We start from the raw sequence: 11,850 nt of genomic DNA on the forward strand, positions 1-11,850 counted from the left end.
AACGCAGAACAAGGAAGCTGCTCCGACTTGTATGAATACTATAGCAAAACACTGTAAAAGGAATTTGAGTACTGTAAATATGCAGATCTCATCCAAACTGAATTTGGGTCCAATAGTTTTATCATGCTTTAGCCAGTGAACAGTTGTTAACATTGAAATAACACTTATTATTCCTCTTTTGATTTCCAAAGTGGAAATACAACACCATTTTCAAGCAGCTGGCATTTGTTGGAGTCAAATCAGAAATAACTGCAGCTTGATGTGAAAAGTTTGTCTGAGGGAAACATGCTCAAATCTTTCATGGCTGCTGTAGGATGGCTAGAACACATAAACATATTTGCCTATTCAAAAATGTACTGTATGCTCACACAGTCACACATTTGCATGAACGCACGTTACACAGGAACTTTGGACATTCAAACAAGGTGTGAATGTCAGATAGGACTTGTTTAAAACAGAAGAAAGGAAAGACTTGGGAAGCTGAGCTGAGTAGAGGACCAAGTGATGGCGGTGGGTCGTGTTCTCCAGTCTCAAGTAATGAGTGATCTGCTGACGTTCCGTGAGAAAGGTGTCATCATCGGTCTGCTGGAACCACACTGTAAGGTCAGTTAAGCTTTTTAGTCTCCTTCTAGGACCAAGTGAGATTAGTCAAATATGGCTTATATTTTGAGATATTAAACAGAGAACTAAACCTACATCAACGTGGCTAATTGTTGCTCAGATACAAGCAGAAATAAAGGTTTAAATACATTTAGTCCTAAACTTGGCTTGGGATTATTTTCATGCTATCAGCTGGAGCTATCAGGAGGCCTGGGGGATAATTGGGTTTCCTGTGTCGGCTAGCAGACAGGCAGGCTATCGGATCATATTTCTGTGGACCTGATACCAGCCCACAACCTCTGATCTGCAGAACCAAACTCACCGTCAGAACCTCAGAACCATCCTGGTTTGGACCAAAGAGGCCTGCTCAGCCTTATAGGACTGCTTTGAGCACAAACTGGAAGCTATGCGAAAGAAGCTGATCTGGAGGAATACACATAATCTGTCTTTCATCTGCTATGCCCTTATCAAAACTTTTTTTTTTGATAGATAGCACAGTGCTGTCTTTGAAAATAGCCTGGGATGGATTATTTAGATAAGGAGAAAAACTGTCCAACAGAGGGGCCCAATAATCCACAAAACTAATGAACACCAGCTTAGCCATAATAAACCTAAAAAAGCTTTTCTGCACATGTCGACCTTACAGGCAGCAGGAAGTATAGATATCCTCCATCAGAGTTCTAGTATCAGCCTCTCATTGAATGCATGAAGCAAGCTCCAACTTTAGGGGATTTAAACATCAAAAAGGCTGAAGGTCCAGTTTGACTTGGTGTCAAGTTGGACCCTAAAACAATGTGATGACCAACTTGAAGGTGTTTTTCTTCATCTTCAACCTCTCCCTGCAGCTTTCTATGGTATCTGCCACCCTTTAGTCCTCCATAACTGTGTCTGTACACACAAAAAAAACATCAGCTGGTTTTAACTATTACAACCCTGCCGCTCTGATTCCAATCATCATGAGGTGTGAAGTGGCCCGGACAGCCAGCTGTTCGTCTACAGGGAGAATTCCTCTAGTTAGGATGTTCTTGCCCCGACATGTTTGTTAGGATGCTTGCTGTTGTCTTCAGCTCAGCCTATAACACCGTCCTTCTAGAGATGCTAGACCGGAAATAAAATACACCTAGCAAATACTCTAAAATAGGTATATTTTCCCTTTATTTGGTTCAGTAAATAATATGATACGCCAATGGAATGAATATTTTTGCCCTTAAAATAAGATAATTAGATATTCAATTCATTTTAATTCAGTTTATTTATATAGCACCAAATTCACAACACATATCATCTCAAGGCACTTTACAGTTCAACCAGATCATCCAGTCAAATTGATACAAAGTTTTCTATCTAAGGAAAACCAGTTGATTGCATCGACTCATTGACTCAAATACAATTCCTCACACTAAGCATGCTTGTAGCGACAGTGGAGAGGAAAAACTCCCTTTGAACAGGAAGAAACCTCCAGCTGAACCAGAACTCAGTGTGAGTGGCCATCTGCTGAGGCCGACTGGGGTTCAAGGAGACAGAAGAATATTATGCATATAAAGTAAAAATAGTTGTTTCTTATTTAAACTTACATTTATTTTAAACTTAAATAATTTTATTCACATATACACACTGAAAGTCACCCTGTATCTGTGTGGAATGAGAGCTCCATGGCACAGGAGAGGAAGAACTTATCACAGGTGGTGAAGACAGCACAGGGGATCATGGGATGTCATCTGCTAGATCTGAATTAAGAATCTTCATGTTATTATGGGACCATAATAAAATGTCAGGACACTTAGCTCAGAATGCACATAAATAGAGCACACAAAAAAAGAGATAGAAATCCCAAATAAAAATGATCAGGCAAATAAAAAGTTTTATTTATGAGTTGTCTGCTTTTCGTAGTTTCATTTTTGACAGTGTATACTAAACTTAGATTCAATTAAACTTGCAGAAAAGTAAGTCATTTCCAACCCTAACCTTTCCAGCAAACTAAGTGTAACTAAATAGTTTTTATTGTAAATATAATTCCTGGTAAATGTAGAATTTCTCTAAGCTGCTGTTCAAATTGGAGAAGACAAGAGAGTAGGTAAGACATATGTTTGGTGATTTGCATAATTTAGGAAATATATAGTGATATATATATATATATATATATATATATATATATATATATATATATATATATATATATATATATATATATATATATATATAATTTTTTTTTACATATATATATTTACTATTAAAAAGGTTAAAACAACTTGAACTGTGACAGTTTGGATGAGACAAGGACCCGTGTTTATTTTTTCACCACTCAGTGAGCATGATGGTAAGAGAGAAAGAAAAAAGCTGAAGCTATTTTCTTTCAGCCATTCATTTTTATATTTTAATGAATTGGTATTCTCTTTGCTTTTTGATTCAATTTACAATAAATGTCAATAATCTCGGACAGCAGTTCAAAATATACACACACAAGAAGTATATTCAATATAAATATTTAACTCTGATCATTTAAATGATGTATTTTAGCTGCTCAAAACCACAGTAGCCCAGATACTCCAGGCCAAAGATTCTGGAGATGAAAGCAGAAGTTGGCATCGTTTGGACTGTGGTGTGGTTTGCCTCGTTGAGGACACGTCTGTGCAGTCCTACTTCCTGCGTCTCTACTGTGTCCAAGTAAGTGGAACAAGAGAGTTGTTACTCCACCCACTCAAAACACCCTGAAACGTGCAGTTTTCTGTTTTTTTATTTTTGTTCACTGTAAAGACGCAGTCATTTCTGTTTGCTTTGTGTGTACAAGCAGAGCTGCACGTATGGGACAGTTTCCTCTAATGTGCAGTTTCCTCTGCAAACAATGAGCTCTGTTCCAATTGGTCCATCTGCATTGCTGCACATATAACTCACTGTTTACAACCACTTTCACTTCTTCTTTTGTCCCTCCCTTTATCACAGCGTGAAAAGTTATTGTGGGAGCAGGAACTGTACATTCCTTTCAAATACACTGCGAGTCGTGCATACTTCCACACTTTCCCCGGAGAAGTAAGTTATCCTTACTAAATAGCCTTGCTCTATAGCAACCATACCACATAAACATGTTCACATTTCGCCATAAGTCAGCCACACATTTTCATTAATATTTGTGAATTTGGCATGATAATCAAAACCTAAGAAGTTAACACTGTGAAGCAGAGAGAAAGGGTCGTTCAACACCCTTGTGTCACTAATCCAGTCCACCACCTTATTGCTATTGTACAGTCACAGCTGTACAATCACAGTGCTTAGAGGAATAAAGCAACAATAATAAGGATCATGAGGTCTGGTCTAAAGGTTTTTTTTTCATATCATGCATGATCAGTTTGCTGTGGTTTTTGGTCTTCATGATGTTTGTTTTTTCTAATGTTATCTAATAAAGGGATTTAGAGACCTAAATAGAAGCATTTGATTTATACTGAGATTGAAGAACATTAGTGTATATTTCTTAGGTGACCTTTGAAGGAAATTGGTAATTGTTATTTTATTTCTAAATAGGAGATTAAAAGCAGCTAAACCAATCTCCTCACCACTTCTCCTTACCCACTTTCTGCACATTTGATTCTTAATTACTTTTTCTTTCTGTTTTACACTTAAGCTCTAAACTTTGTTGCTCTCTTGGTTTTGTTTGTCTATCCTATAAATATTCAAATAGCATATGTTGATGTTTGTAGCTTTAATGTAAAAATGAGCAAATGAGAAAACAATGATTTTGCTCTACCTCTGCAGGCCCACCAGGTCGGTCTCAACTTTGCAAATGAAAATGAGGCAGAGGAGTTTCAGTTTGCTGTGGAGGGGGTTCAAGGTCATCACACTAAGAAGCAGATGAATTTTATCTCGGATTAAATTTGTTTTTACCCTTTTGCACATGCTTTCAAAGAGAAAAAAGTTTTTAACTGTTAGTCTCCATTTATCTGTTTTAACTTGCAGAACAGCTGGCAGCCATGATTAACATGACAAACACTGGAGAGAAGAGCATTTCATCAAGCAATCTACCTGTTTCATGGTATAAATGAATCCAAGTTTAATAGAAATCCTGAGAAGTTAATTGAAGACACAATTTACAGCCAGTTTGTGTTCCTTACAGGAAAAAAGATGTTGGGAAATTGTATAAGGAGCCAATTTCTACCCCACGTGTTTCAGCCTCTCAGGGTTTGGTAAGCTAGCTCAAAGATGGCGATACAGATGAGACAAACATGTTTCAGTGAAAATGTCAATGTCTCAAGAAAACCCATCTCTGTGCACATTTTTGTTTTCTGCTGTAACCTCCTTTAGTTCTCAGATCTGGATCATGGGATGAGAAGGTTGTTAATGGAGGCAGGACTCAGTGAGGAAGACCTGAAACACAAAGATGTTCCTGAGGTGGTTGATTGCATCATCAACCACTTTGGAGGCGTTAAAGCTGTGCAAAGGGAGCTAAGGAAGAGAGGTTTATTGGTTTTAATTCCTCAAAAGGATTTTGTAGAAGCAAACACATCTTTTATCACTTCCTTTTTTCTTCAGATGAAAACATTGGCATATAAATAAATCCTTTTTCTGACATATTTTAAAGGCCCAGTGTGTCAAACTTTGCCGAGAGCTGCAGGGGCGTCCATCTCCATGGCTTTGCACAAAGGTCCTTTACCACCGGCTCCTGTAACCCAAAACTATCAGCAGACACCAGAGAATATGACCACGACAGATGAAGTTCTGGATACCCCTACTGCTGGTTCAGCACCAGGAAGAATGAGAAGAAGTGCGAGTTTTAAAGACGTAAGAAGAACATGGTTCTTTGTGTGCATTTGTTTTTTTCAATACTTAAAGATTAAACCAACTGCTTGTGTTGTTAGGTGGGCTTCACACCAGAACCACAAGGAAATGATCTCTTCCTGAATGCATTGAGAGAAGTATTCAAACAGAAGCAGATGTTCCAGCAAACCTCAAGAGAATTTCCTAATTAAGACTTAAAAAAGAAAAATAATGATGTAGGAATTAAATTAAGAGTAAAAAAAAAGAAGCTTTGCTGCATTAAGATATCCAAGCAATATATGATGTCAGGAGTCATCACTGCATCAATAAGAAAGACCTGGATATATTGAAAATCCTGATGTTTTACATTTAAGAAATTACAAATTGTTATTCTGTGACCAATCACAAGCAATCCCTCAGAGTACACTCAGAAAAGTTTGACCATTGTCTACTTAAAAAAATGAAGGCAACAAAGGGACACTTAATATAAGTAAATAATTTTAATTATCTCAACTTTGATAAAGACCTATTGATTTAATTACGCAAATTTAAACAAAATTATTAATTACACACAAAAAAAAAACTGGTTGAAATATTTTGGATTTACTAATAATAAGGCAAATGTTTAGTAAATCCGAAACAAATATACATGGAAAACTGATTAATATTTATTAGGTATCTGAAAGGAAGTAATTTATATACACCAAATATCTGTGAAAAATTGATTTACCTTTACCAATTAATTGGGTGAAAGTAATTTATATTTACTACTTATGTGGATGAAATTGATTTCTATTTACAAAATATCAGGATACAAATTATTTAGATTCAATAAAATAAGTTACATCTAACCATAAATTGGAACAATGTTACCTAATTCAACACATTTAAACCGTGATTTTTATTTATCTTTACATAACTGAATTGATAAAATCGGCCTATAATTGGTACCTCAAGACTTCAAATCTATTTACCGGTAATGTTAATGATTGTCACTTTGTTGCCATATTTTTAAATGTCTAATCTACTCAATACCATGCGTTCTTTTTACTGAAGGGTAGCTAATAAATAACCATATTAAGAACAACAGGTAAACAAGAGGTAAACATTAATTTATTTATTTTTTATCTACAAAGAACTTTTTTTTCAAAAACAAAGGCACCTGTTATTTGAGGAAGGCTAATTGCACAGGAAGATTTCTCAACCAGTGGAACAAAACAAGCGTAAAGACCCACATTGAATGTTGTCCATTGTCATAATAAAGCTGTGGGTTGCTTTTGCAAGAACATGAAAAACATCATCATGAAAAAAAAGTGTGTTGTTTTGCCTCTGTGAAAGTGGACTGTGATACTGGGCTCCATATCCTGGAGGCAAAGTATTTATGGTCCATTAAGAAGCTCTGTGTTTTCAACACACAAATCTCACTGTCCTGGTTACAATGCAGCATTATCATGTACTCTGTAATTCTGGAATACCAAGCTACAAATGAGTATGGGTAACATTGTTTCTGAACAAAACTTGAACACTTAAATGTAGCACAGAATAACTGAGCACTCCAGTGTATTTTGGCTCCTTTTTTTAAGCCAGTAACTTGCTCCTGAGGCTGTTGGGTTTTGTGGAAAGCTTTGAACAATCAAGATCTAGAATACCTTAGCTCTTTGGGGTGGTCAAGATTCACTGCAAATGTCAAACCAATGAGCAATGCAAAAGCTCTTAGAAAATTACCCAGAGCCATCAGGACCTTTGTTCTATCACGATTCCGATGTCCTTTGTACCCTCTGACTCTGGATGCTGTAGATTTTCATCCTTTGTAAAGCAAGGTCCTGTGCCACATGATCTGCATCCTAATATAACAAGAATAAGTTGTTATTTTAGACTGTACAGCTAAAGGAGATGGTCCTAAATAAATAGAGATTGAGAGGGAGAAATATGCATCAGACTTTTTAAAGAGCTGATGGGCAGATTCCTCAAGGTACAACATCAGACATTGGATGACAATGTCTCTGGTTGTGATTATGTTAGGACTCCTAGGGGCCTAAAAAACAGAAGAAAAAAAATTATATTTTAAATAGTGATGGAGCAGTTTTTAACACCAGGAGGCATAGGCTTTAGGAAACCACTGTCATTGTTACTTTTTGTTCCTGAAAATGACTAGCTATGAGCCCAGAAGGTCACTGTCGCTGGAAAAATAGAAACTTTAATAGCACCAAATTTACAAAAATGTTGAAATGTTATGTTTACCACAGGACATACGATGGGAGAGCTGGTAGGCGAGTTTTGTCACCTTTGGACAAACAAAGGTGGACAAAGCTTCCCTGTTTCTGTTTTTTTATGACAAGATATTCTGTTGGTTGGACCTTTAAATTTAATCAGGCTAATCAGGAGATTGGGAGCAGGTGTGGATAAAGGAGTCTTTTAGGGATCTATGGAAAAGGAGACTGATACAGGAGGGCAAACAAGAAAAACACAAGAACTCAAATACAGTCAAAACCATGACACTTGTATGTGTGGTTACTATGCGTTGCTGAAGTAATCAGACTTTTGCTTACAGTTATTTGAGTAGAAAGATGTTACTGTTACAACAAAGGTTTAATGTACTCAGAAAATTATACCCGTTTATCAAATTATTTTTTGATTTGTAAAAAAAATAAAAAATAAATTGCGATAAAAATATGACAACAAATTGACAACATGTTTGGGATAAAAACATTGTACATGTTGCACCATGTTAAAATGTTTTTATTACACGTCTTAAGTCCCTTAAGTAGACAGTTGATTTGTGGAGAAAAAAAAAATGGCCATTTCTAATCCCGCTTGGCACATGCATCAATTCACTGCATCCTTTAAGTTTCACAAATCAGAGAAAGGTTTCAAAAATACCAAACCTGGTTTTAATTATTCTTCAAGTAGTTTATAATAATCTAGTCCAAGTTAGATGTGTCTAGATGTTCCCCTGTGACTTCTGGAGGTTATTAGGTGCTTAATATGACAGAGCACCTCACAGAAGCTATTTTAACCCGTTGTACACTAGGGCATGGACAAAAATTAGGACTAGTCAACTTAATTAAGCTGAGTCAACCCACATCTGGACATGTCCAATGCCCAAACACGGTTTAAAAATAGAGAATTTCCATTGAGTAGAGTTAATTCATTTTCTGTCATTGTTGACTTGAGTGATAAAATATTATTAAATTCTACCCGGTGATTCTTAGTTGATATTATTATATTATAACAAATATTATTATTATAACAAAAATTAATAAAAAACAATTGACAAATACTTCATCTTTGATTAAATTAACATAATAATATCCCAACCTGTACACACAGACAACTTTTTCTTGTAAAGGTTAACTTTGTTAATATTAATTAAGCTCAGTCTCACTTTTTGGAGTGTCGCTTTTAGATGGTTATATACTTGTAGAAGATCAATGGGGCTACTTATACGCTTTTTAATTAAGGTCAGTGCTAGTAATTTTTCCAAGATGATCCAACATTTACCTGTAAAGAAATAAACGATCATATTTTACATTCTCAAAATAAAACGTGATGAAACTGTCCACGATTACTAAAGCTAGGCTCTGTTATTGTCCTAAACCTGTGTGGGAGTGTCTCTTCCTAATCTTATAGCAGGATAAGTCTTTGTGTACTTTTGTATTTGGTGTGTGTCTATGGGTGATTCTAAACAGGGGCCAACAGGGGCCAGTCCCCTTGACGGACTGGTTATGACCCCTGTACTGCAAAAATAACACTAAATCAATTTGTTAAGATGATGTGCTCTAACTGAAGAAAGCATTACTGAATGATTTCTTGAAGCATCTTAATCTTTTACTTTTACTGTTTAACAATTGTTTTGAAATTAAGGTGCATAACTTTAAACTTTAGCTGCAGTAAGATATTAGTTTTCTTCATTTAGATCAGGGGTCTACAACCTTTGCTTTATGACTCATATTTTGTGTGTTTTTTTTTGTTGTTTTGTTATGTGCTCCCCATGATAAACACTGGCACACCCCACCCCCCTGGTAATTATGGCCTAGAACCGCAACTGTGTGTGTCCAGTGTCAACAATTCTCTAAACCCATCATTTCATACCTGTGCCATGTCCCATTTAAAATTAAAATTCACCCTTTGCAAATCAACATATTGAAAGTAAAAATGTAACTACTTTTGCACGAACGATGATTTAGCTGTTAAATGGCCTATACTTGTACAGCACTTTTTTGCTTCCCAGATTTCAGGTATTCAGTCACCCATTTGTAAATTTTTGTATTTGTAAACAAATTCACATGCTGACATATTCATCTTTGAAATAGTTCAGGAAAAAGACACCTTTCACAACCACATTGCTTTTTTGAACATTGTAGTTTAAAATGTCAGGTAACGTAAATGCAGTGGAACCCAATAAACAAAAAATGTTGCAACAGTGTTTTGGAAATATACCTATGTACGAAATAAAGTTTTTCACAACTAGGCCATTCTGAGGCCATTCCTGGGTTTAAGGAGTGGATGGATTACTAAACAGACCAACTATCAACAAGACATGTGGGCATAAAACTGAACCCATGCCAAACACGAAACACCACCCAGAAATAGATTAGTAGAGTTTTAAAGCTAAAGTGGTGAAAAATGCCAAGAAACTAATAGACATTTTTCTCTTTTTTATCAATGGTTATTGAAAATCTAAATATTTTTAAAATAGATTAATGACTACAGAAGGAGAACATGATTTTGAAGACAGAGAGATAGGATCTCAGATATAACAGAATAACAATGACTAAACAAAACAGAAAAGTAACCCAATTGTGGCACAAAATAACTTTGAAATGACACAGAAGGTCTTAACAAAAGGAAATGTATAAAAAGAAAACCTAATTATTGTAGGACAACACAAAAGACATTAAGATACAAAATATTTTTAAAAGGCATAAAACTTAAAAGAATGCTTTTACCTAATTAGCATTAAATAATCACACTCATACACAAAAATGTTCAACATCATTGTCTTGTGTGTGTTTGCATATTTTTGATTTGATGCCATAATGAGTTTCAACTCAGTTTATTTATTTAGCGCCAACTCACAACATGTCAGGTGAAGGCAATTTACAGGGCAACTTCATACAGATATGTCAGCTTAAGGTTTTCTGTCCAACTTTACTGGAATCTGGATCTGGAACTCAGTGAGCTGGTGACCCGGAACTGGAAGTGAGAATGGAAGTTCAATGGTCAGTTCAGGTTCTGTGGGAATCTTGGAAGCTCAGATATTGAGCGTGGTTTGGAACTCACGTTTAAGTGGGGCCTTGTTAGTCCTTGAATCAAGACTGTGTGGTGAATCCAGGGTTAGGTGCACATGTTGGAGGGCAGACAGGTTTGACTAGTGTTGGACCCGGAGGAGTAATGGAGCGGACTGTCACTCTGATTTTTGATAGGAACTTGAACGGAACTTGTGAAGGTTTTCCCCTGCTCAGTGTAACTCGGTTTATCCTTCCAGTGGAGAGAAGGTCCAGGTATCCAGTAACACAGGAAAGCTTCCTGCTGAGGAGCAAAGACAAAAAACAAGTTAGACTCAGAGAAACAAAGCTAGATTAGACTCACCTAAACTCAGCTTGGCTAGAGTACCCAAAACTGGCAAACACTCTGGCGTCGAGGTAGTGACAGTCCACTGCTCAAATACTCCTCCAGATAATGATCCAATGAGCCGCAGGTGTGCAGGAGGGGCAACGAAGACAGGGCACCAACTGGTGGTGAAAAACGGAGACATACAAACAGGCCACACAAACTGGATTCCTAACACAATGCTCTGGATTACCCATAATTCCAAGTCGTTTTGTAAAAAAATAAAATACTCAAATACATTGTTCTTTTAATATTTTTATTGTGTTTGAAATATTTTATATGAGTGTGTTTTTTACCAACCTTCTAATGAGCTATACACAACTATTAACATAGTAATTAAAAGTACCACTATCTGCTTTGCTATTGGTGGGTTACTGTGGTGTTTAAACGGCTCACCAACATGTAGAAATCTGCCATGTGTTGGGGTATAAATAAGGTCAAACAGTATCAGGAGGGTTTAAGAAGAATTTTTCGCATCACCTCATCTGCAAAGACATGTCTTTGTTCAGGGGCCCCTAAGAGCTGGGGGCCCCTCTCTGCTTACCGATAGTTACGCCGTTGGTTGGGTCTATAATTAGCTTCCAACTTTGAACTGCTTCAGTTTGTAACAAGTGACTGAATAAAGGTTTCCCAAACTTATTTATTTTATAAGCTGCTCTGTTGAAGCTGTGTTCTCTTTTTACATTGTAGAAAGGAAAATAATTTCTATTCAGTGTTTGGTTTTCCTTTGGACTAATTCACAGTACTGTACTTCCGCATATAAACCTTGAGACAGTCATGGCGCTTCATTGCTTAATTAGTCTAAAAAGCTCCATCTAATGTAGGGTAAGATGTCCTTCTGGGCCAGTGATGGTTTCGGTCACGCACACACAAAAGCTTCATGTAGGTTTC

The 11,850-nt window shown here is 36.4% G+C and overlaps 1 protein-coding gene and 1 long non-coding RNA gene across 2 annotated transcripts; one reads left to right on the top strand and one right to left on the bottom strand.

Annotated features, from left to right (window-relative positions):
- The first annotated feature begins 465 nt into the window (after positions 1-465).
- On the top strand, positions 466-6,150 carry LOC107094012 (neural Wiskott-Aldrich syndrome protein-like). Its single transcript, XM_015389404.1, has 9 exons — positions 466-603; positions 3,118-3,264; positions 3,541-3,627; positions 4,348-4,423; positions 4,549-4,624; positions 4,706-4,775; positions 4,894-5,047; positions 5,171-5,370; positions 5,448-6,150. Exons 1-9 carry the CDS (start codon positions 505-507, stop codon positions 5,556-5,558), a joined length of 1,020 nt encoding a protein of 339 aa, XP_015244890.1. The 5' UTR covers positions 466-504; the 3' UTR covers positions 5,559-6,150.
- A 4,007-nt stretch (positions 6,151-10,157) lies between these two features.
- On the bottom strand, positions 10,158-11,786 carry LOC107094020. The gene is made up of 3 exons (XR_001481644.1): positions 10,963-11,786; positions 10,630-10,875; positions 10,158-10,542 (listed from the first exon to the last, which is right to left on the bottom strand). It is a non-coding gene; the product is annotated as an uncharacterized LOC107094020 (long non-coding RNA).
- Between the last annotated feature and the right edge of the window lie 64 nt (positions 11,787-11,850).

Source organism: Cyprinodon variegatus, unplaced genomic scaffold, assembly GCF_000732505.1.
Source record: "Cyprinodon variegatus isolate N-32 unplaced genomic scaffold, C_variegatus-1.0 Scaffold457, whole genome shotgun sequence".
NCBI lineage: Eukaryota > Metazoa > Chordata > Actinopteri > Cyprinodontiformes > Cyprinodontidae > Cyprinodon > Cyprinodon variegatus.